Genomic DNA, 26,321 nt, shown 5'->3' on the forward strand with positions numbered 1-26,321 from the left:
ACTAGAAGATTTATCCAGAACCATACATTTATCACAGAAATCTCTCTTCAGGAACAAATGAAACCTTTTCAACATCCATACAAAGATGTTAAACATGAAATAATTGAGTATAATGCAATCAACAAGTCCTGGTGCACAGACAAACACTTTTGTATTATTTTTTATTGCTGAAGGATTTGACAAAAAAAACCACAGTGAAAAAGTGAAGAGTGTCAGTAAAAATATGGGTGAGAAGACCAAGCCACCTGAAGGTAAGTGAACACTGGCAAAGGAGAAGATATTGCTGTGTATTTAAGAAGAAATCCTTTAGTTTGGTATCTTCTCCCTCGACCTCAAGTGATCACGTGATTTGTCCTGAGTGAGCAAAGACTGTCTCTGGGATTTCACTGTAGCAGAAAAGCAGCTTTGATGAAAACAGACAATCCAAATTGCTCTCTGTCTATCTCCTAACAAAGCAGAATCACAGGAAACCACAGAATCATCGCAGAATGGTTTGGGTTGGAAAGAATCTTTAAAGGTCATCTAGCCCAACCCCCCCTGCGGTTAGCAGGGACATCTGCTACTAGAGCAGGTGGCTCAGAGGCCCAAACAACTTGACCTGGAATGGTTCCAGGGCTGGGGCTTCTACCACCTCCCTGGGCAACCTGAGACAGTGTTTTACCACCCTCAGCATAAAAACAAACATACCAACCAATCAACAAATGCTTCATTCTCTCTAGTCTGAATCTCCCTCTTTTAGTTTAAAACCCTCACTCCCTGTCCTGTCACAGCAAGACCTGCTAAAAGGTCTGTCCCCAGCTTTCTTCTCAGCCTCTTGAAGTACTGAAAGAGCACAAGAAGGTCTTGTCCAAGCTGAACAACCCCAATTCTTTCAGTCTGTCCTCACAGCAGAGGGGTTCCAGGCCTCTGATAATTTTTGTGGCCTCCACTGGACCTGCTCCAACAGGTCCATGTCTCTCCTGTGCCAAGGGCTCCAGAGCTAGACACAGCACTGCAGATGGGGTCTCAGCAGAGCAAAGTAGAGGGGCAGAACCTCCTAGCTGTATTTAACTAACAAAATGTGCCTCTGCCCTGTGGGGGAAAAAGAACCAACAAAAAGAGTTTCTTTTTAATCTTATTTCAGTAGTAAAGTCCCTGAAAGATTCATGAAGCTTTTCTCTCCTGTCTTTAGAGAGTGGGACAGGGAAAATCATTCTTGACCAACTACTTTACAGTGCAAAAATAGGTCTGAGATGTGTGTTATCTGCTGCTGATCCCAAAGGATCAGGTGACAGTCCTGTGGCCAGCATTCTTGGCCACTTAATCAGCATTGTCACAGGTCGAAGCAAGGCAGGATGTTTGAGCTTTCCTCCAGTATTTAAATAGGAGTCTTCGCTGGTCTATTTGTGCTGTAACATGAGCAAGAGAGTGTTCCTGCTTCAGCTCATTATAGGAAGGGTGACTTCATGCCACAGATTAGGCAGGATGGCTTTGAGGTCTTAGGGAATTTGAGAAATGTTTACTTGTTCTCATGCCAGTGATATAGAATGAACAGCACTGTGGATATCATTAGTGCCTTAAAGGAAAGGTGATAGCTAAACAGATAAACACAGTATATATCTCCCTGGTATGAATACATATATATATATATATATGTATGCATGTATGTATATATGTGTATATGTATGTGTGTGTGTATCCTAAATATTCCTTGTCATTAGTCAATAACTGTTTCCATATTACAGTAAGGATGTGGACCTCACAACTCTCTAATCACTCACCCAGAAACTTAGGAACTTTCTAAAAATCATCTCTCAGAAGAAGCTCAGAGATCTGGAACACTGGAAAAAGATCCACAAGAAAATGATTAGCAGGGAGAGGGCAGCAGAGCCAGGCACCTTTGTGTAATAAACAGTGTGATTATTTGGATTTTAACATCAAGTTGTTTAATTTCCCCCCAGGAGGATATATACAAATTCTGTATTGCCCTGGTTTGAGCTACATTAGAAACAATTCTGGTCAGGGATATGAATTCTCAGCTCCAACTCTGCTCAGTGAGGGCACCTTCTGAAGTTCAGGGCACGTTTACACAGACAGTGGCTGCTTCTAACAGTGAGAATGCTGATGGGGACAGTTACTGCCAAGGGCTGGGCAGCAGAAAGGCTCTGGCTTAGATTTGCTCCTGTGCAGACTAAGGGCACTGCCACATCTTGTGCCCCACATTCAGCTGCAGGAAGCCAGAGGTGGCACCTGCAGGGAGTAGTGGACAGAACAGGTGACTCTCAACTGGCCAACAAGGGATTCCATCCCATGGATATCTTCAGGATCAGGCTGAGGGATCACCAGGGTCATGCCTCTTCTTCCATGGCTGCTGTCCCAGGAGGATTCTGTCCATTCTTCTGCCTTTAATCCTGAGCTATATGTTCCTGAATTCTTTTCCAGAATCCAGCTCCTGGATCCAGTTCCCATCCACTGCTGAGGCAAATTTGGGACTCTTCTCATTGCCTGGCCCCAGCACCAGTGGTTCCAATGGTGATGCCAGTGTCATCAGGGGTTGGGTTCCATATAGATTTGTATCTCTTTATCTCTATTTCATTGGATTGTTTTTCTTTTCATCAGAGCTAGTTTAGTTTCTTTCCCAACCCACCAGTCTCTTTCCCAACACTCCAGTCTCTTTCCCAACACTCCAGTCTCTTTCCCTTCTTCCCTTTCTCTTCCCTTTGGGAAGGCAAAGGGGTTAATAGAGAGCCACTGGCACTTGTTTAGTGTCTGGCCCAGCTCTGACCCTTGACATGTATTTAAAAATAAAACAAAGACCCTCTCAGGAAGGCTGACTGTGTGTTTCCTGTTTATCTGCATAAAAATCTAGAAAATAGTTATTGTATCTTCCAGATTATTTTTCCCCCAGTTCCATGTCCCATTCTCTTTAGACCTTTCAGCCCTCAAACTCTCTGAAGGCGTCCTTGGAATCCAACCATTAGTGAACCTGTGCTCTTTTATCTAGTGTTTTCTTGACTAGTACTTTTTTGTAGTGTTACTTGTTTTATCCATGGTCTGGTACTAAATTGCAGCAAAACACAGCTAACAAGTCCCAATGAGTCACACGTGATCTATGTTTTCTATTGTTCTTGTTGGTTTAGCTGTTCCCTAGATCTCAACTGCTTCTTAGATTGGCTGGAATTAAAGCAGGATTGCTCTGTCTGTGAAAGTCAAGCACTGTATCTGTAACCACACCCTGCACTCCACACAACCCAGTGACTTTCTGCCCCACCTTCACTAAGGTAACACTAAATAGCTGTGGATATAGTCACACAGTTCTCAAAGCCATCACAAAGATAAGGTTGAGCATTATGATGCTCTCTGAACACGATACTTCACCCTGTGGTCCTAGGATTGACTTTGGATGATCAGAGATGCAACATTACCTGTGTCTTGATATTGTGAACCCCACAAGAAGTCATCTTTAGCATATGCATTGGTTTAATTTCTCATTTCTGGAATTTTAATGACAGATCTACTAGAAGGTATTAGGACATTCACTTGTTGGACTAGGGCCAGAGAAGGCCACAACAATGATGCGAGGGTCAGAACCTCTCTGCTGTGAGGACAGGTTGAGACAGTTGGCATTGTTCAGTCTGGAGAAGAGACAGCTCCTGGGAGAGTTTCTTGTGGACTTTCAGTATTCTGAGAGGCTGGTAAGAAAGCTGAGGACATACTCTTTAGAAAGGCCTGTTGTGATTGAGAATTTTAGACTGAACAGAAGGAAGAAATTTTCCTGTGTTGAGGGTGGTGAGACACTGGCCCAGGCTGCCCAGAGAGGTGATAGAAGCCCCAGCCCTGGAACCATTCCAGGTCAGGTTGTTTTGGCACTCTGAGCAACCTGTTCTAACTGCAGAATGCCCCTGCTGACTGCAGGGGGGGGTTGGACAAGATGACCTTTAAAGGTCCCTTCCAAACCAACACATTATATGATTCTATGATTCCAAGACACATTTTAAAGTTAGGTTTACTGCAAGTGAAATGACTTTTCATGTAATTTTATATTTAATTTAAATTTCATTTCAAATTACCTTTCTTTAGGCTTTTTCTAACAGCTTTGTACTTAAAATGTAGAACTCCCATAGTTTCTAATTTTCAGAAGCTCTAACTGCAGCTTTTAAAGAACATAAAGTGTGCATAAATTATGCTAGCAGGAAAAAAAAAATAAAAGGTAAAATAAAGTAAAATAAGTCAGAATTTTTATTGCAACATGCCCCAGGCTTTGGGGCATTAAGGTAACATTTTATGGTAAGAAGACTGGGAAGTTCCAGGCAGCTAATGAAGGACGGAAATGCTCACAAATCAAAAGTCTGACGTCAGGAAGCACAACAATTAATGCTATTCTGCCCTCTCGTGTTAACTTTTGAGGTAGCTGCCTTAATTCCATCACACCCCCCCCCCCCCCCCCCCTCACTCTTCCCCTCCTCCCCGCGCCCATCCACCCCCTTAAAAGTTCATGTCCTTTGGTGAAGATTGCATCACACAACAAACGCATCAGCAGAAACATAATGGAGCAGTGTCCTGACAACAGCATGGCTGGGCGATTGCAGGAGATGATACAGCTGCTTGCCTAAGCTTGAAGATGATGTATTATCTGTAAAAATAATACAAAAGATGCACAAATCGTTGATGTTGTAACTCGCACGACCATGTGGGGGGATGGAGAGAGTTAAGACCTGGACTGAAATGAGCGTGAAGCCAGCTAATATATGAGCAGCAGAGAAAACAGAGGACTTGTGCTGTAGAAAAATGAGAACCTAGAACCTGGGCTTTATATTCATGTTTGCCACCTCAAAGCCTTAATTGCAGTGTTACCTATAGGCTCGTTTTTACCACTTTATTTTAACACTCAGAGAACACACGAACTCTAAATCTGGATACACTTGCACGTACAATGAAAGGCTTTCATTGAAAGTGACAGCCAATGGAAATGTCTCCACCTCTAGAAGTCCAATTTAGAACTAAATGGTTTAAAACCCACAAACAACATCCTTGAAGTGTCTTGGACACCAGGAGCCAAAGTCCCAATGTGAAAGAGACTGTCAAGCAGCTGTATTTCCTCCATGACATAGAGATAAATACCACAAGCTGCAGACTGCAATTAGAGGTGCCTGCCATTTTAATATGATCTTCCTTCCATCACTCACTACCAAATTCTGCCAATTGATTATGCCATTTGTCACTCACAGGAGTAAAAGCTGTGACCCTGCTTTCAGCTGTGGGATCTCCAGTGGTTCCCTCCTACCTTGCAACCCACTCCAGGGGAGCAAAGGGTATTTACTAACTGAGGGCTGACCAAGACACCGAAGTTTTATTAGCAGCATATAAATGGAAAGCAATTCAGTGAAAACACAGTCCAGAGAAACCTGCTTGCATTCGAATTTGGTGCCCTCAAGATGTATCAGGGAAGGCTTAGGTTGGACATTAGAAGAAAATTCTTCACTGATAGAGTTGTCAGACACCAGAGGTGCCCAGGGAGGTGGTTGAATCCCCATCCCTGGAGGTGTTTCAAAGAGACGTGGTGTTGAGGCATACGGTTTAGCAACAAACTTGGTGAAGTTAGATAATGGTTGGACTTCATGATCTGAAAGAAGTTTTCCAACTCAAACGATTCTTTGATTCACCTCAGCCCTCGACAGTCAGGGCAGGGCTTTTACACGGTTTTCACGGAGGACTTGAGTAGCAGCTTCAAATTAGTTGCTCCAACACGCTCCAGATCTCCTGTCAAAACAAAATAAAACGATTACGAATAGGCACCGCTTTTCTCTTTTCTTCTATTAATCCCTTCCTGGTCCTGGTGTCTCAGGGTAGCGCTGGGGCAGGGGGGAGCGAGGCGGCTTCCCTCAGGGCCCCGTCCTGGCTGGGCAGGTAACCACTGTAGTCTCCACTTCTTCTCCGGCAGCTTTCACAGTGGCAAAGTTACCGAGGATCGCTTGGCCGGGATTTTTCTCTATTCTTAAAATTTATTTATTTCCCCTGCTTTTCCTTCTCTTTACCCGACGCTTCGGGAACTTTTTGACAGTCCTGTCAGGCGTAGAGCCACCTCCTCTGCGAACAAAGCCACTTTCGCGACAGAGAAAGACGGAGGGTGGAGGGAAGGAGACGGGAAGGTTTTTCCTCCGTAGGCGACAAGCGACAGGCGACAGCCGTTGCCCGGAGCCCTGGCCGCGGCCAGCCCGCCTCTCCTCGCCCTCTAGCGGGGCAAAGCGTCGGCGCCGGCGGCTGGGCGTGACTTTCCTCCGCTCCCTCTAGCCTGCCGGGGGGGACCGAGAGTCAGTCAGGGAGCCGAGCTAAACCGGGACTAACGGCGGTGCTGGGTGAAGAGAGTCTGGGGTTCCAGTGTTCCCCCTTCCCTGACAGCCCACCTCAGGGCAGCGGGGAAGGCGAGCGGTGTCCCGCGCGGACCCCCCGGCTGAGGACAGCGGCGCAGCTGAAGGCAGACGGGCAGCCCCAGGGCGCTTCGTAGCCTTGTTCTACCCGGTCTTTAAAGCGAGGAGAGGGGGAAAGAGCTCTGCGAAGGGGACCAAGGGGGGAGTCCGGCTCCCCCCACCCCCTCTCTCTTCCCCCAGTGCCTGGAGAGGGGGTCGAGAGAGGGGAGCCTCCTACTTTGGCAAACACTTTGGCACTTTGCTGGATCCGGAGCAGGAGAAGGTGGAAATATGGGGAAAGTTGGAACTTGCTTGGTTACTTTGGCTGGACTTTTGCTGGCAGCTGGAGCGGAGACGTTCACAGGTAAGGAACCGCTTCGCCTGCCCTGGGGGCTAGACAGCTCTCCCGGGCGTGAATAGTTGGGGGTGATGAGGGGAAGCGCTGTCATTTCGCATTCGGTTGCCTTTTGGTTTGTGGGGTTCTTGGTTGTTTTTCTTTTTTTATTTCCCCGTCCTCTTGGTGGGGCTGACATCGGAGCTGAGGAGGAGGAAGGGAGGGAGGGAAAAAAGCGTCCCAAGAAGGCGGAGAGGAAAGCACCGGGCTGCGCCGAGGGGAAAGACGAGGGCAGGGCTGGAGGGACGGGCAGGGCTGGAGGGACGGGCAGGGCTGGAGGGACGGGCGGGCGGGACTCTGCATTGCTCCGACGTTTCGCCGACTTTCCCGAAAGTTTCCCGTTGCCCCGGCGAGGGAAGAAGAAGGGATGAGGTGGTGAGGAGTCACCAGGCCCTCTCTTCTGCCCGGAGGATGGGCAAAAGTGAGCTTGCCGTACTCCCTCTCTACCCTCCCTGCCTCACTTCACCGCTTCTCCCCCTTCCTCCCAACTCGCCCCCCGCAGCTCTCTGCTCTTCGGGCTGCCCGGAGGTAAAGCCCTGGCCTCTTGTTTTCTGCATTCCCCCAGATCATCACCTTGGAGGGCAGAGTGTGAGCTGCTTGAGTCTGAGGGCTGTCAGGGTTCACATCCAGCGAGGAACCCGGCAAAACGCTCTATCGACAGCGTTTTTCTGTTGCCTGAAGTCCAAGAACTGCTGCTGGTGATTATAGAATCGTTTCGGTTGGAAAAGACCCTTACGATCGAGTCCAGCCATTATCTAACTACTAAATCTGGAATGGACACCGATCTTGGTGTCGAGTCCTCTCGCCTACACCCCTGTCCTATTTCTATGTTGAAGAAAGCCGTAATTTTAGACAGAAATTTAGGTTGTGAAATAGTTCCGCATGCTTCGCTGCAAAGAGAGTAACTTCAGGGGTATTCTTTTCTTTGTTTTTGTTCGTCTTGTTTGTTTGTTTTGTCCCTAACATGAAGTTAGTGAAAAGCACGTTAAATTGAAGACAGCTGGGCTTCGGTGCACAAGAGGTCTGCTTTGATCTGGGGGGAAGCGATACTTTCGACTGCAAGAGTTGTTTATAATCTCTATGTTACGTGTTGCTTCTTTGCAGCATTGTAGCCAAAACCAAGTTTCATAGCTAAGAATTGCAAGTCTGCTTTTACACTTTGTCAAGATTGGGAAAAAAAAATCTGGGTTTATGTTGAGTTGCAGGGAGATTTGTTTTTTTTACAGATATGCAGCTGCGTTTCTGCTCATTTCTCTCCAGTATTTTCACTGTGGATGAGGCAGAAGATTCCCAAGCAGAAAACTGTTTTGTGCCGAGGTGATATATTAACAATGAGGAAATGTTTGTCCAAACAGTCCTGAATTGTGTTCCTGAACTCACGTATATTAGCCCTATAACTCCTTAGCATTAGAAGTCAAGCTTCAGACTTCAGCATGAGATCTTGCTTTATTAAGATAAATCCATAACTCATTGCTGACCCGGGTGAACTGCCTTACTTCGTGTTTCAAGTTAAGCTGGGGCAACCATTCTACTCCTGGATGCTTAAATAACTTAAACGTGTGCCACACACTGATGCTGTATTAAGGGTCAGCGTTCAAGTGCCATTCATGTTGCCAAAGAACAATCCCACATTAGTCTTAGATTTGTATCTGCTGTATTCATTGCCATTGAAAGAGCTCTGAGATAAAACATCATTCTGAGATGACCTGCGCATGGTGTTATTCCTGAGATGCAATTCAAACCCTTCCCAAGCCCAGAAAAACAGCAGCTGTGATTTACATACCTCAAAGCACGGCATGAGATGCAGAGCCTGGCCTCCCTTTTTCCTCTGTGTACACCTGAACATGTGTGTTAAATATTGAACATAAGGATTATTTCTGATCCTGCACATCTTTTAAAAAAAAACATTCATTCCTGGAATAAAATTGATGAAATTCCCATTTTTGTACTTTTTTCCATGTTGTGTGCCTGGGAGTAATGTTGTTATTTATTTTTTTTCCTGGGGGTGGGGGTGTGTGTGTGTGTATGGAATTGCTTTTGTTAAAAGCTTGATGCATCAGTGTCATAGAAATTAAATGCCAGAAAAATCTGCTCTGGAGTTGGGTAGTCACCTTGCATAGTAGCTGCCCCTTGTTGCAGGTGGCAGTTAAGTGGCTTAACCCTATAATACAGTGGAAAAACAAACAGGAGGAAAAGAGAAGAAACCAAATCTAACTCCACACATACTCTAAGCAAAGAATAGCAGTGGGTGAGTTAAGTCATTGTCGACATTTAGAATCCCACTTTTGTTTTTACACTTTCCTAAAATGATTTGGGTTTAGAGGTTGGGTTTGAACATTGGACTCGGCTATTGTTTCTTAGTTAGAAAATAATCTTACTGTAAGATCAGATCTTGGCTTTTTAAGGCCTGGGAGCTTTCAAGTAATCTTTGCAAAGCAGCTTAACAGTTAATAACATTGAGATTTTTCTCCAAGCCTTTAACTAAGGAATTTCAAATTCTGGATTCAGCAGTTCAGGGAGCAAATGGTTTGAAGAATTCAAACTGATGTTACTATAAACATTGTCGTAAATACAGCGCAGCTTAATTTAATTTAAAGTAGCTGGGATCATTCTGCAGGAGTATTTTTTTTTTTGCTTGTATTTGTGGGGTTTTCCTTTAGTTTTTTTTTTTCTGAGAAGAGGTGACACACCAAATTCAGCTGATGTTTGCTTAGAGTTCCAAAGGAAATGTTACTGAGTGGGTCCATGTGAACGCCAAAAGCTGATATGACACAAGTTCCTGTCCTACAAAATGCCACCTGGCTCTACCGTGTTCCTTCTGCCGTCTCCTTGGTAGATTATTCGGGCTAGGGAAAGCAATCCACTCCTGTGAGGGATTGAGGGCAAACAGAGAGATGGGGAAAGTTAGAAGGCCAGTTGTAAGACTAAATTTTAGCCCTTCAATAAAATGAAGGGTCTGGGTGAGGTGAGTTCTGTCAAATATCCAAACAGGGGAAGGCAAGGAGATGCGGACTCGAAGTGGGAGACAGTGGTTTTGTGAGGAAATCGTGGTCGGATAGATGTAAAGCTGCACACGGCTGGAATGCTGACATTGGTGCCGCTTGCTTGTCACCTGAATCGGGCTGTGGGAAGGGCTGTTGTTAGGCTGGTAGGTTCTCTTTGCTGTAGGAAGCCATGGGGTTGTGTATCGACACCCTTCTGTAATACTGGTTTGCGAAGTCTTGGTTTTCCTCTGAGAAGGGATGAGTGCCTGTTGCAGCGAGAAAGATACAGATAGAAAGACAGAGTAAAGGTGCTTGTAGGAGGCTGCTAACATCGAACCATGCTCCAGGGCTATTGATGATCCTGAGGAGAACAGGAGGAAAAGCACTGCAAAAATAGCAAAAAGTACTCTTCCTATTGACTAGTAAAGGTTTTACACACAGAATAATCATACTAAAGCTGTTTTGTGGATTCCAATCACAAAACCCTGCCTCCTGAATAGGTATTGTGCCTTAAATACCTCTATTTTTGGAGGCAGCCATTCCAAAAACCATCCTCTTTTCCACTTTTTGAGTTAAGGAAGGAGTTTGAAACACTGAAGTTGAAACTTACAGTGCTGACACTGATAGCTGATGACTGTGGGGAAGAAGGAGAAAAAGAAGGAATATAGGTTAAGTCTACATAAGTCCTGCCCAAGATGAAATGAAGCTCCTAGCAACTGAGGCAATGTATAGCAAAAAGCCCTACAGTATATTTTTTTGTATCATTAACTCTGTTTAAAGAGATTTCTCAGAGTATTCAGTATCTCCAGAAATCTTTGATAGCTCTTTTGGTTAGTTCATCAGCAAAGAGCTTCAAGGTTGGTTCTCGTTCATTGTAACAAATTCTGCTTTTGCTTGCATTGCTTATTCCACCTGTTTTCCTTCCTCTCCACCCATCTATCAAATATGTATTCCCATGCTTCCTAAGGGAAGTAACATATGCCAGGGAAAACTTGGCTTTATTAGACACAGTTGTCAGTTCATCAACAAAACTGTTCCAGTTATAGTTTGTAATGCGGATTTGGCCTCACTAAGAGCTGTGGGGAGATGTGCTCAAATCAAGCTTTTTACTGGCAGGTTAGTGACTTGGTTTGTGTTTTATGCCTAAAACTGCTCACAGAATCCCAGCATGGTGGGGATTGGAAGACACCTCTGGAGATCATCTAGTCCAACCCCCACTGCTAAAGCGGGATCACCCACAGCAGCTTGCCCAGGATTGCAATGTCCAGATGGGTTTGAAATCTCTCTAGAGAAGGAGACTCCACAACATCTCTGGGCAGCCTTCTCAAGGGATCTAGCATCCTCACAGCAAAGTTTCTCCTCATATTCAGATGGAACATCCTGTGTCCTGTTTGTACTCATTGCCCCTTGTCCTATAACTGGGCACCACTGAAAGAGTCTGGCTCCATCCTCTTGATCCCAACCCTTCAGCTACTTACATGCATTGATCAGATCCTCTCTTAGGCTGCGCTTCTGCTGGCTGAACAGCCCCAGGTCTCACAGCCTTTCCTTCGCACAAAGATTCTCCAGTCCCCTCAGCATCTTTGTAGCCTCCACTAGACTCACTCCAGTGGTTTCTTTTCGCTCTTGAACTGGGGAGTCCAGATCTGGACACAATACTTTAGATGTGGCATCACTAGGGAAGAGTAGTGGGGGAGGAGAAAAATGTTATGTTTAAAATAGTTCAGCAAATTAATGGAAACATGCTGAAGAATCAGCTTCTGTATACGGTGGGCTTTTTTCCCTCTTCTTTTTTCTTCACTATTTCATAGAAACAGGTGAAATAATTTGTGTTCCCCAGTAAAGTGGGACACACAATGGAAAGCTTCAGGTGAAAATGAGAGTCTGGGTTTTGGAAGTGGCCCCATTTGTCTAAAAAGAATTTATGTATTGTGTATGTGGGTTGAATTTAAAAAATTTCTTTATTGAGCTATTTTGGTCTTGTTCTGGTGTGTAATTTTGGAGAAAATAGTGTATTCAGTGCTCACAGAAGTTGCCAGATTGACAGCTCGAGAGAGCAAATCCTCAGGCAAATCACATGTCAGAACAGAGCGAGTAAGCTCCGGAACTTCATCTCACTAACATCATCATTTTTGAGTGTAGTTTGTATTGCTAATTTCAACCAGGGCAAAATCTCAGGTGCATGTTTGGGGGAATAATGTCCAGTCATGTTGTGGGGTCAGGACCTCTGACCTGATCCTGGATTTCACAGCTTGCAACTTTACCCCTCTCAAGTGGTGTTTCTTTTAGGATATTTATTGTGTTTAAAGCTTGTTAGTGTCACTGTCAGGCACTTACTTGAGGTTTAGCTACACCACTACGTTTTAAAGGTGTTTCAACAGAAAACAAAATGCAATTATAAGCATTTCCACTCCTCCATTTATGGCTCCTGTGTCAGGAAGTGAAAGTAAATTTTTCCCAGAAATCAATTATTGGTTGATGTGTGCATGAATGCAGCTGAATTATCTGCTCATTCTCTGCAGGAAAAAATAAGACTTTCCCTTTTATTTCTTTTGATTTTTGCCAATAACTTCCAGATATATGTTTATGATTTGTCGCATTTTCCACTCATCAGAAAGAATTTCAAGAAAGGAAAACCCATTTATACCACGTGGTCGTGTATTTAGGGGAGAAAAAACACCCCCACAAGTCTAGCAATAAATTTTCCTGTCTCTCTTTATTCACCCCATGATGCTCAGATGCTTCTCTCTGATTTTCCTGCTGCCTTCATGAAATCAGCTTGCTGTGATCTGCTGCTGATCACTAGGTGTAGCTGCATCTCCAACTCCCCTTTTCAGAGCACAGAAAGAGGAAGGGCTGTAAACTGGAGAGAGGAAAGGCTGTAAACTGGGCTTGATGAGAGTGAGGAGCAGGGGAGGTGTGAAAATCCACCATGGATTTTTGGGACCTGGGGAATTTGAATTTATTGGTGGCTTGTTTGCAGAGGTTTGATTATAACACAAATCAACTTTTAATTATTTTTTAAAAGGCTGAGTTCAGTATCTGGGTTAACATTTAACAGAGGGGTGAATGAACGCTCTAAATAACAAAAATACATTAAAAATGCATGAAATGACAAAAAAATACAATTCCCATGTGATTTAAATGCAAGTTATTGCTATAGGGGTCAGATAAGGTTGTATCTTATCACAGAATCACAGAGTCATTTTGGTTGGAAAAGACCTTTTAAAATCATTGAGTCCATCCACCATCTAGTTCTGCCAATTCTGGTGTGAAGCCATGTCCCTCAGCACCCCATCTGCATGGCTTTAAAATACCTCCAGGGGTGATCCTGCTTTGGCAGTGGGGTTAAATCCAATGATCTCTGGGGGACACTTCCAACCCCTAACATTATGATTCTATGGGGTTTCAACCACTTCCCTGGGAAGCTTGTTCCAGTGTTTGAGAACCCTTTCAGAGAAGAATTTTCTTCTAATATCCAAACTAAACCTCCCCTGGTGCAACTTGAGGCTGTTGCCTCTTGTTCTGTCACTTGTTACCTGGGAGAAGAGACCAACTCCCACCTCACTACAGCCTCCTCTCAGGTAATTGTAGAGAGTGAGAAGATCACCCCTCAGCCTCCTTTTCTCCAGACATGCATGACATGAGGAACAATTCTACCTTCAAAAGGGCTGTCAAGCCCTGGAACAGGCTGCCCAGGGCAGTGGTCGAGTCCCCATCCTTGGAGGGATTTAAAAGCTGTGTAGATGTGATGCTGAATGGCATGGTTTATTGGTGACCTGGCAGTGCTGGATAAACAGTTGAACTCAACAATCTTAAAGGTCTTTTCCAGCCTGAATAATTCTGTGACTCTATGATCTTTATATATATTCATTAATAACATTACACTTAATCATATATTTTTTTTCCCCTATGAAATGATGCAATCTCATCATTTTTCCAGTCTGTATTTGGTTTTCCCTTTCCTTCTCACTCCATGTGCAGTCTGGCCTGTTTCACTGAGCAGTAGGTTTGTTACAGTAGGGATTGTATGAGGGGTAGGTAGGCTCTTTTTTCCCTTTCCCTTTATGTTATTTTTTAATCTTCTTTTCTGTTAAGTGATTATAAAGCTCTTCTCAGCACTGTTTTGTTCATCACAAGAAACCTGGTTGTGCTCTGGAATAACTCATAGCTAATTACCTTTTTCATCACTTCAGCTCTTCATCTTGTAGGAGAATGAAACAGAGGACCACACAGCCCAGTTAGGGTAGGTTTTGGGGGTTTATTTTTGTTTGTTTCTTTTAGCTTTACAGCACACATATTTTGGGGACCTTTCCAGAAAGATCATGCTTTATCACCCTGAATTTTAACATCTCTTTCAGTCCCTAACTTTAAAATCAGGCATCATTTAAACTCTTATTTTTGATAGTGAAATACCAGATAAAATGCTTCCATCTGCAGCCTTTTGTTTTAATTCTATAGGGCATAAAGTGAGGCTGAGGAGGTGAAAGAGCTTTTAGTTGTGCTGCTAAGATTCTGAGGTAAGACTAAGGAGGATACTACAGGAGTTTTTTTGCACCTTCAGATGGATGTATAGTGGAGTAGCTATGTCTTGAGGTTTTCATGATTAAGATCTCCTTACAGGTAAATGGAGAGGGGCTTTTCACATTTGCTATTCTGGTGATTATAAAATAGACTGAGTAAATAATTTAACAGAATCACAGGAAGGTAGGAATTGGAAGGGATTTCTGGACATCATGTAGACCAACCCCTCTACCAAAGCAGGGTCACTCATAGCAGATTGCCCAAGATCACAATGTCCAGGTGGGTTTGAAATCTCTTCAGAGAAGGGGAATTCACAGCCTCTCGGGGCAGCCAGCACTGGGGCTCAGGCAGCCTCACAACAAATAAGTTTTTCCTCATGTTCAGATAGTATTTCCTGCATTCCAGTTTGTGCCTGTTGCCCCTTATCCTGTCACTGGGCACCACTCTTGCCCCTCACCCTTTAGCTCCTGCTGAACATTGAGAAGATTCCCCTCTCAGGTTGTTCTTCTCCAGGCCAAAGAGTCCCAGGTCTCTCTTGCTTCCTCCCAGTTTTATATCATGAATTGTATTTCATGGGACTTTCTGTTCAGCCCATTTGAGAATAATTACTGGGGGAAACCACTCTAGACAAATACAAACATAGAAGAAAGGTACTTTGAGGGACCACCTAGTCCAACCCCCCCACCCCTACCCCCTGCTAAAGTTGAGTCCCCTAGAACAGATTGCCCAGGATTGCAATGTCCAGGTGGGTTTGGAATTTCTCCAGAGATTCCACAACCTCTGTAGGCAGTTTGCTCCAGGGCTCCAGCACCCTCACATCAAAGAGGTTTCCATCCATGACATAAGCATCTCTATTCTTGTCTATATGCTGCTAATCCATGGACTGAGTTATGCCTGGTTATCAAGGCTCTGTAGTTCCGGAGGTATGCAGAGGAAAATAGCTCCTGAAAAAACGAGTATTACATGAGTCACTCTGCTTGAGATCTAACCTAAAGCAGTTCACATTGTCCTTTACCCATGTAGGAATTCACACTTATTTTACTACTACTATCAGAAGAAATTCTTTCCCATGAGAGGCGAGGTACTGGAACAGGTTGTCCAGGGAAGCTGTGGAGACTGTAAGCCTGGAAGTGTTCACAGCCAGGCTGTATGGTGCCTTGAGCAACCTGGTGTAGTAGTAGGTGTCCCTGCCCATGGCAAGTGGGGTGGAATTAGATGATCATTAAGGTCCCTTCCAACCCAAACTTTCATGATTCTATGATTTTCATATTTGTGGCTTTTAACTGTTTTAATAAGCACTTGAAAACACTTGTAACTCAACTGCCACCTGCACGAACTGTCAGGCCCCAGATAAGACACAACTGTTTCCTCAGTAGTTGTGTGGTGCAGTTGCTATTTCTTCTTAGGTGAAAAGACTGCTTTGATGATCACTTTTCTGCACGTTATTGCTGTTTTAATAGTTTAAGATCTCTTTTACTTAACTGGTTTTTGATTTGTTGTATAATCTTAAGCAGGAAATTATTTTCTCCCAGTGGAACCTGGAAATTTTTCCCACATTGGAATGAGGTAGCCTGCCATGAATCATACCACTGGAGCACAGCATGACAGAGACACAGATATTTTGCCTCCTGTTGTGATCACCAGTTGCTTAGTGATCAGAACTGATCTCCTATACAGCTGTGGGAGATGTGGGTGAGGATCTTCACAGTGGTGTTTTGTTTAGTTTTGGCCTGTAGGACCAAAGATGACAGTTCAGCACTCCCCATGTTATTTAGAACCCTCTACAGAACTCACTTGTCACAGCTTGTAACTTCACTTTTCCCTAGAAAGTCAACAATTCCTTAGAAGCTGTGACACATTAAGGAGGTAAAGACAGTTGTGGACATTTCCAGGAGGTATAGCACTTGTTGTTGGGGTAGTTCTTAGTGACTAAGAATGGTTGTAGCTGGCTTTTCTTCTCTTTAATGTTACCTTCTCCGTGTTCTACAGAGGAGGTGATTATTTCAAAGCACCTCATTTAACACTTGAGTTCAGCACTTTACATAGCACATCACTTAAGCTGTTTTTCATTTTACCTTCTGCAGAGACAGCTCTTACTGAAGTAATTCCTCAGTTATATAAGATAAATTGTTGTCCCTGTAATAATTTTAAGGCTCTGTGCAAATGATGCTCTCTTGATATGTCTGAGTAAGACAGTGAAGCTGGTCAAGAGTCTAGAGCACAGCTGAGGGAACTGGGGTCATTTAACCTGGGGAAAAGGAGGCTGAGGGGAGACAAACTCACTTTTGCAACTCCCTGAAAAATGGTTATAGTGAGGTGGGGTGTTGTTCTTTTCTCCCAAATAACAAGTAATAGGATAAAAGAAAACAGCCTCAAGTTACAGAAGGGGAAGTTTAGGTTGGACATGAGGAATAATTTCTTCCCCAAAAAGGTTATCAAGCCCTAGAAAAGACTGCCCAAGAAAGAGGTGGAGTCCCTGTTCCCGGAAGGACTTAAAAGCCATGTAGGTGGGGTGCCAAGGGACATGGTTTAGTGGTGACCATTCTATGAGAGGTGTCGTCTTTATTCAGTCCTGGCTTAGGAGAGCATTGCAAATCAAACATCCAGAAGCAGCTTTTTTGAGGTTAGTTCTGTGAGTGTCAGGGGAAGCCAACAAAACCAAGACACAATTAAAGTTAATATTTATTCAAAACCTTAGAGGTTGAAAATAAGGAATGGAAGCCTGTGTGTTGCCCAACATTTTTACCTTCTGTTTGTAATGACAGCAAAGCAAATGGATTGAAGAGCAGGTATAAAGTTCATGAGGTGTGTTTTATTTATCTTTCCTTTAAGGATTGTTGTTAGAATTGCCTACATAAATCCAGGCTAGTAAGGGATTGATGTGAATTAGCCCAGCTTTTTCACTTGGGGCTTTGGAAAACACTGGAGTTTGTTTGCTTTATTTATTTAAGAGTGTTTGAGACAAGCACACACCCTTTAGAGCAAATAGGCATTGAAATTGCACAGGGCCCAGGAGCCCCAGACAAGTTGAAATAGGCTCTTGACAAATAAAAACCTGGCAGCAGCATCAGACATGGGTTGGGGGTTGAAATGAATCTCTCAAGACACTTCAGAGCTGGATCTCTACATGTACAGTTGCTTAGCAGAAAGTCAGTTTGCCCACTAGAATTTCTTACTTCTTTGCATCCTGAATATTGAGGACTAGAAGCTTTTAATGTGGGCGACATTTACAAGACCACAAAAAGGTGTGAACCTAAAAAGCCATAGAAAACCCTTCAGGTTGCAGCCCACTACTAAAGATAAGGATTATCCATGCTGAGAAATGACATGGAAATAGCCCCTTAAGAATAATGTTTCCCAGCTGCTTCTGTTGTATTTTCAGCTGTAGACAAAGATGCTGCTGTGCTTTCTGGGTTGATTCACTGATACATCCATTGCTGCATACACACTGAGGAATTACTCAGCCATACCTCCCTTTGTCATGTAGTGGAATCTCAAACTGCAGATAGAAACTCTGTGTTAGGAATAGGGGTGGAGCCTTAAGTATTTCATCTGTTCAAACTGAGATGTTCAGACAATGACTCTCTGGGTTTGGTCTAGCTGTAATGCCAAGGTCAAAGAACCGCAGAGTAACAGGGACTGGAAGGGACCTCTGGAAATCATCTAGTCCAGCCCTCTTGCTAAAGCAGGCTGCCCAAGACCACCATGTACAGGTGGATTTGGAATCTCTCCATGGAGGGAGATTCCACAATCTCTCTGGGCAGCCTGCCCCAGGGATCTGGCACCCTCACAGAAAAGCTTTTCCTCATGTTCAGTTGGAACTTCCTGAGTTTCAGTTTGTGCCTGTTGCCCCTTGTCCTGTCACTGGGCACCACTGAAAAGAATCTGGCCCATCCTCATGACATCCGCCCTTTAGTTATTGCTGAGTATGGAGAGAATCCTCTCTTGGGCAGCTCTTCTACAAGCTAAATAATCCCAGGTCTCTCAGCCTTTCCTCCTCACAGAGGTGCTCCAGTCTCCTTGGCATCTTCATAGCCTCCCCTGGACTCTCTTTAGTAGTTCCTTGTCTCTCTTGAATAGGGACCCCAGAACTGGTCCCAGTACTCCTGATGTGTCCACACTAGGGCAGACAAAGGAGAGAGGAGAGAGGAACTTCCCTCAACCTGCTGGCCACCCTCTTCTTAATGCATTTCAGAGGATCCTTGGCCATCTTTGCCCTGAAGGCACACTGCTGGTTCATAGAGAACTTGTCCATCAGCACTCCCCAGCCACTCTTTGGAGCTGCCTTCCAGCAGGTCAGCCCCTCACCTGTACCAGTGCAGGGGGTTATTCCTCACAAGGTTCAGGACCCTATGCTTGCCCTTATTGCATTTCATGAGTTTCCCCCCTGCCCACCTCTCCAGCCTGTCCAGATTTTGCTGAATGGCAGCACAATCTTCTGGTTGTTTCAAATGGAATTGGGGAATGTAAATTTTGACCCTGTTCTGGCATCAGTTGGCAATTACTTCATAGGTTTTGGATATATGGGATGGCTTACAGTTTAGACTTCCACACAGAAACTTGTATTTTGAAAGCTGCTGCTTGCCTGTCAGTTCTGTTGTGTTCTGAAGTCAGTTTCTGATGTGAAACCCAAACTCAAGGAGTTTGTAATGAAAACTGTTGGTAAATTTGAAGATCTCAGTTTGAAAATGAATATAAACTCACTGCTTCCTGAATTGGACTCCAGTAAATCTGCTTCAGTCAAGTAGCGTCTGACAGTCTTGTTTCCTTCAAATCACTGCTGGTAGTGGGTGAATCAGAGTTTTGCAAACCACAGTTTGGGAGCCACACACTTGCAGTGAAGAAGAAATAGCACATTACCAGAATACTCCCTGCTCAAGTGTTCACCAACTGCAGACTGCTAGATCTGCAGCAGTGCAAAATTAATTTGGGATTGTCTGCCAGAAATAGATGATGTGGCTTTCGGGACCTTTGGGAGCAGAACTGCAAAAACCCTGGGATCTACGTGCTTGAAACTGGCAGTGAGCAAATGCCTGCCACTCACCAGCAGCCCTATTCACATGATTCCAGGGCTTTGACTCCACACAGTGGTCTAGCAATAAAAGAAAGAATTGGCCAATTACAGTAATCTGCCAGAGCTGTGTACTCTGGAATTTTGTGCAGAGTAAGAGGGAGAGTTCCTACCTGCTCTCAGTTCCCTCTAAAATTATACTTTAGTACCAGCTACTCAACAGCAAATGACATATAGAGTTAACAAAGTTGTTAACTGCCAAGCCACTTCTAAGGATATGCCACTTCTCCACTTCCCTCTCCACTTCCTTTCCTGTGCTCATGTCTACTCCTTATCACCATGTTCCACAAAAAAGAAAATTTTTTGTGCCTTCCTCTGCCACCTCCATCCTTTGAGAAGCTCTGACTGAAGTGAGAAGAGAGAGGAGACAGAAGGGTGGTGGCTCTGAGGAGGACATCCTGAGGTAGTATGGGCGATTTTGTTGTCTTTACACTTTGGGGATCGATATGCAAGTTTTGAGATCGATATGCAAGTCCATGCCTCTGAGACAGAGTCATGGAGATTTAATACCTGCCTGCCTGAGTGCTATTCACAACAAATTAGGGGGCTTGCCTTTTTAAAATTAATTTTCCTGAGAGAATATAAGACCAGAAAGGTCCAATGGCTGTGATGACACACATACTAGCCAAACGTGCTTACAAGTACTGTGAGTGAGGCAGAGCCTGAAGAAGAGAAGGCTCCAGAGAGAACTTCTTGGGGTCTTTCAGTACTTAAAGGGGCCTGTAAGAAAGATAGAAACAGACTTGTTAGCAGGGCCTGTTGTGACAGGACAGGGAGTGATGGCTTTAAACTAAGACAGGGAGATTTAGACTAGAGATAAGGGAGAAATTTTTTACCCTGAGGATAGTGAGACACTGGACCAGGCTGCACAGAGAGGTGATAGACATCCAATCTGTGGAAGCATTCCAGGCCAGCTTGTTTGGGGCTCTGAGCAACCTGATCTAGTTGTAGATGTCCCTGCTGAATGCAGGAGAGTTGGACTAGATGACCTTTAAAGGTCCCTTCCCACCCAAACCATTCTGTGATTCTGCATTCAAGTCTGACTGTGTTCACAATGAATACTACAGCAACAACAGGAAGCGCTGGTGGAGAAGGAGATGTTGGAGCCTGATCTAGATTTCAGACCAGATGGATGTTATTCATAATATTATTTGGGTGTGAATGGTTTCTACTAGTGTGAAGTAAACTGATGATTACTTGTTTGCTTGCTTGTTTTCTTCAAATTGAAAGGAATTAGTAATCCTGGAACCGTTTGTACAAACGCAAGCATAAAACTTGTGGATGAATGCAGTAGGTTTAGGGCATACTCTGAAACGAATTCATACACGTGGAATCCCTCTGTTGTGAGGGCAGGTTGAGAGTTCGGGGTGCTCACCCTGGAGAAGAGAAGGCACTCTGGAGAAGAGAAGGAAGGCACCCTGGAGACCTTCTTGTGGCCTTGCAGTGTTTGAAGGAGGCCTACAGAAGAGCTGGACTTTCTACAAAGACATGTAGTGACAGGACAAGGGGCTTTGAACTGGAAGAAGCTGGATTGAGATTAGACAATAGGAAGAAACTCCTTCCCAGGAGGGTGGTGAGGCATTGGAACAGGCTGCCCAGAGAAGTTGTGGAGGCTCCGAGCCTGAAAGCAACCTGGTCTAGTTGGAGGTGTCCCTGCCCATGGCAGGTGGGTTGGAACTAGATGATCTTTAAGCTTCATTCCAACCCAAACCATTTTTACCTACACAGCCTGCCTTTGAATTCATCTGGAGTATTTTTCTGTGGACAAAATGCCATTAAGTAGTATGAGAGGGGTGTCAGCTTTTCTAAACCTTTTGAGCACTGGTTATGGGGAGAAGTTTAGTTAGAGTTTTGTCTTCCCTATATCTGCTTCTTTCCTTAATAGATACAGCATTTATTCTACATCTAAAGATTTGGAACATGTTTAATCCCTTATTCAAATGCATTTAAATGTATAATATCCAAAATGTGGGTTAGCCTGTGCTTTGTCTTTGCTGCCATGTTGATTTTGGCTAAGTTAGGTATGCTACTAATGCTCAGGCAGTGTGTTCTGTGCTGTAACTGCATAGATTTAGCAGTTAAACTGTGCTTTAGGATTGTCTCCAAAGTTCATGCTCTATACTTAGTGTGCAGATTATTAATGTGGTTTGTGTTGGTGTCCTGGTTTGAGCTAGGGCAGAACCAGTTCTGGTTCTATGACTTTTCAGCTCAGTCTCTGCTCAGTGAGGGCACTTTCTGAAGTTCAGGGAATATTTGCAGACAGTGGATGCTTCTAGCAGTGAGAGCACTGATGGAGAGAGTTACTGTCAAGGGCTGGGCTGCAGAATGGCTCTGGCTTAAATGACCGAGGTCATGTGTTCCATGTTGGAGTGCAGGAAGTCAGTATTGGCACATGTGGCAAAGAGCAGCCAGGACAAATGACCCTAAACTGACCAAGAGATTCCATCCCATTCAGGATCAAGCTGAGAGATCACCATGGTCAAGCCTCTATTTCAATGACCAGTGTCCCAGGAAGACTCTGTCCCTTCTGCCTTTGATCCCAATTTGTGTGCTCCTGAATGCCTTTCCAGAATACAGTTCCTCAATCTGGTTCCCATCTGTTGCTGAGTCCAGTCTGGGACTTCCCCAGTGCCTGCCCCCAGCATCAGTGGTGACAATGGCGGTGTCATTGCCAACAGCTGTTGGGTCAGATTTTGCTTTGTATCTTTGTATCTCACTTTATTATTGTTCTTTCCATTCCAGCTGGTTTAGTTTCCTTCCCAATTGATCAGTCTCTCTCCTTGCTTTCCTTTGGGAAGGGAGAGATGTTCATAGAGCTTCTGTCACTCATCTAGTGGCCAGCCCAGGCCTGACTCCTGACAGTTCCCTACATGAGCAGGGTTCTGGCCACACTCACATCATTCTGTACAATACAATATACCTTCTACTGTGCTAAAACTAAAATGATCTCCTAAAGTATTCAGTTTGTCACTCCATATTGGGAGCAGAAGATTCCTTCTTAATCCCTGAATGGCTGATGCTCTGCTGGAGTGTTAATAGATAGTCTAATTTGTGAGCTAAATTAGTAATTGTATTATGAGTCTAAACCTTATTAAGCCCTTTGTGTAGAATTAGATCACAGAGCTTTGGGAAGCTGTATAGTGGTTGTGTTCTGCTTCCTGTCTAACAACAGGAGCAAGTTTACTGGCATCTTTTCTTCAGAGATGCATAGCTATGAGACTGCAGATTATTTTCTGCTGGTTTTTTTTCAGTATCAACAAAATCTCTGTTTGAAAAGCAGGGTAGCTTTGAGGATAGGTTAGAAGTTGGAAGGAGAGTCTTGGATATCCGAAAGAAGGAAGATTCTGTGTTCATCTGAGGTGAGGCCATGGCTGGGAATACAAAAAAGCTTACTCTGATCTTGTGTACACAAAGTGTGTAGAGGTTCAGCTATGTGGGAATTGTTGGAATCATAGAATGATAGGGGTTGGAAAGAACCTCTGAAGGTCTAGTCCAACCTGGCTAAAGCAGGATCACCTACAGCAAGTTGCCCAGAGTCAGAATATCCAAGTGGATTTTGAATCTCTCCAGAGAAAGAGACTCCACAATCTCTGTGGGCAGCCTCTTCCAGGACTCTGACACACTCACCACAAAGAAGTTTTTTCTGCTGTTCAAGATGGAATCTCCACGTTCCATTTTCTATCCATTGCTCCTTATCCTGTCACTGGACACCTCTGAGAAGAATCTGGCTCCGTCCTCTTGACTTCTGCCTTTCAGATATTGATGAACACCAAGAAGATCTTCTCTGCTCTTCTCTAGGCTCAACAGCCCCAGTTTTCTCACCCTTTCCACCTCACAGAGATGCTCCAGTTCCGTCAGCTTCTTCACAAGGTTTACTAGACTATCTCCAGGAATTACCTGTCTCTTAAACTGGGGAGTCAAGAACTGTACACAGGACTCCAGATGTGGCCTCATTTAGGCAAAGTAGAGGAGTAAGAGAACCTCCCCTGACCTGCTGGCCATAGTCTCCTTTAAGCACCCCAGGAGACTCTTCGCCCTCTTGGCCACAAGAGAACAATGCTGGCTCATGGTGAACTTTTTGTCCACCATCACTCCCAGGTATTTCTCTGCAGAACTCCATTCCCACAGGCTAACCCCTTCACCTCTACTGGTGCAGGGGACTCTTCCTCCCCATGTGCAGGACACTTGACTTTGTTGAACTTCATGAGAATCTTCTGTGTCCAACTCTCCAGTCTATTCAGGTCTCGCTGTGTGGCAGAACATCCTGATAATGGGCTTCATGGAAAAGTTTTTAAATGGCTGCAGTTACACAACAAGATGATGATTCTGTGGATGTATGTTCCTGTAGGAGGTCAGGTGGATGAACTCTTAAGTTTAACAAATCACTTGAGTTAGATTTTTGTTTGTTTGTTTCCAGAAATGTTCAGTACCCACCCAGAGATGGAGGATACTTCTCTTATCTCTTAGCTGTGCTGCTAGGTTTCATAAGCACTTCTCATGTTCCTGTGCTAATCTAGATGGGTCAGCTGGGACTATTTTCAGAGGTGATTCATGCTCCCCACTGATTCACAACAGAGCCACCTAATGCAGCCTGGTCCTAGATGGAGCTGATTGCCTCCAGCAATGGATCTGTGGGGCTTAATGGATTTTGACCATCACCAGCAGTAAATGTTTATGTTGGTGTGGAAGATGGCTGTGGACTGGTGTGTTTTTGATACAGGGATATTGTGTCAATGGTTATTTTAAGAGGAAGTATTCATGGCTACTTGATAATCTTTCCTGTGTGTACAAGAAGTAGAATCGCGGAATGCAAGGGACCTTTGGAGATCATCAAGTGTAACCCCTTTGCTAAAGCAGGATCACCTAGGGCAGGTGATGCAGGAATGCACCCAGACAGGTTTTCAAAGTCTCTAGAGAAGGAGATACCACAACCAGTAGCATCGAATTTTACTCTGTACACAGCAGCACTCTAAGGTGTTGTAAGAACCTACTCTTGTTTTACACCTCAGGCTGTCAGGGACCTATATTTAATGGTTTTGCCTTTTTGCTATTATAAACTAAGGACATTTGAAATGCATTGAGAGTGAATGAAAAGAACAGGATTTATAGCTTGTATCACCTTGTTTTGGTGAGTGAAAAACTGGACACAAGACGGCAACGTGTGCTCACAGCCCAGAACCAACCACGCCCTGGGCTGCTTCACCAGTGGCATGGGCAGCAGGTGGAGGGAGGGGATTCTGTCCTTCTGCTCTGCTCTGCTGAGACCTCACCTGCAGTGCTGGGTCCATCTCTGGAGTCCTCAACATAGAAGAGACATGGACCTGTTGGAGTGGGGCCAGAGGATGCCACAACAATTATGAAAGGGCTGGAACCAAGCTGCTGTGAGGTGAGGGTGATGGAGTTGGGATTTCTCAGCCTGGAGAAGAGAAGGTTCTTGGGAGACCTTAGAGTAGCCTTCCAGTATTTGAAGTGACCTAGAAGAAAGTTTAGGACAGAGATTTTAGCAGGACATGTTGTGACAGGACAAGGGGTGATGGGTTTAAACTAAAAGATGGAGAGAAAAAAAACCCACACATTTTTGACACTGAGGGTGGTGATACACTAGCCTAGGTTGCCCAGGGAGGTGGGCAACCATTCCAGGTCAGGTTGTCTGGGGCTCTGAGAAACCTGCTCTAGTTGCACATGTCCCTGTTCAGTGCAGGGTGCATTGGACTAGATTACCTTGAAATGTTGCTTCCAGTCCAAAACATTCCATGATAGTATGATTGTATGTTCTGATACTTTTAAAGAGCTTTTTGTTTCTGCATCAATAAATACTTCCATGTTTGTCCTGAGAGAGAAAAGCCAGAGGCTTCTGCATTGTTCTGCTCCATGCAGAATGGTTCTCTCAACCTTCATGCTCTGTATTTATTTTCCTACGAATCAAGCAGTTAAATATCATTGCCAAGATTTAATTGGCTTCAGGTGCATCTGTGGAAGCCTGTATTTGTTAGGGGGTTCTGTGTAGCTCCCAAATTGATTATCAAGCTTCTGGAAGTGTTTTTGGTAGGTGAGTAGCTTTTGAGAGAGTTTTTGTATGTTTTACAATAACTTGAGACCAAAGCTGAAGAGCACTTCAGTCTAAATTTCTGTTTGAGGGAGGAAATCATGCTCTTTATCTATCTTTTGATAACAAAAGCAACTCACAGTGGCTAAAATTTGAAGAAGGAATAATGCTGGGATGTGGGAATGATTTGTCAGGGCAAGGAATGACAGTCACAAACTTGAGCATAAGAAGTTCCATCTAAACATGAGGAGGAACTTTTCTAAGGGTGACAGTGATTGAGTCTCCGTCTCTGGAGTAATTCAAAACCCACCTAGATGTTTCCCTGTGTGATTTTTCTTTAGGTGAACCTGCCTTGACAGGGGGGTTGGACTTGACCTCCTGAGGTCCCTTCCAACCCCTACCATTCTGTGACTCTGTGGGTAACAGAGCTCAAGAGCTGTTGGCTTACTTTGTCAGAGATGTGGTTAGGACTGTCACGATTGTACCAAATCAGAATACTTCACTCTGCCCACAGGACATGGAGCAAGGACCACAAATTGGAAACCAGGAGATTCCATCTGAACATGAGGAACAAATTCTTTGCTGTGAGGGTGTGAGGGCCCTGGAGCAGGCTGCCTAAAATTGGTTGGAAGTCTGCTTCTCTGGAGAGATTCCAAACCCAGATAGGAATTGTGATCCTGAGCCATCTGCTCTGGGTGACCCTGCTTTAGCAGAGGCAGTTGGACTAGATGATCTCCAGAGGTCACTTCCAAGCCCCACCATTCCCTCTTCCTTCCTTAACTTTATAAACTGAGCATGATATCATATGATCTGGGATATCCTGTTGGTTTGTTGGGATCAGCTGTCCCAGCTATGTGTCCTCCCAACTTCATGTGCACCCTCAGCCTGCTTGCTGATGAGGTGAGGAGCAGAAATA

At 44.4% G+C, this 26,321-nt stretch overlaps 1 protein-coding gene across 1 annotated transcript in view; it reads left to right on the forward strand.

Moving 5' to 3' along the window:
* Positions 1-6,245: 6,245 nt before the first annotated feature.
* Positions 6,246-26,321, forward strand: part of LOC137456940 (receptor-type tyrosine-protein phosphatase mu-like) — a 463,121-nt gene continuing 443,045 nt past the window's right edge. Inside the window, exon 1 of the mRNA XM_068168616.1 lies at positions 6,246-6,750. Coding sequence (XP_068024717.1) covers positions 6,678-6,750 — 73 coding nt within the window. The 5' untranslated portion in view covers positions 6,246-6,677. The remainder of the gene's footprint in view (positions 6,751-26,321) is intronic.

The sequence above is a fragment of the Melanerpes formicivorus genome, unplaced genomic scaffold, assembly GCF_026170545.1.
Source record: "Melanerpes formicivorus ecotype bairdi unplaced genomic scaffold, bMelFor1.0.p_v2 SCAF_143, whole genome shotgun sequence".
Taxonomy (NCBI): Eukaryota; Metazoa; Chordata; class Aves; order Piciformes; family Picidae; genus Melanerpes; species Melanerpes formicivorus.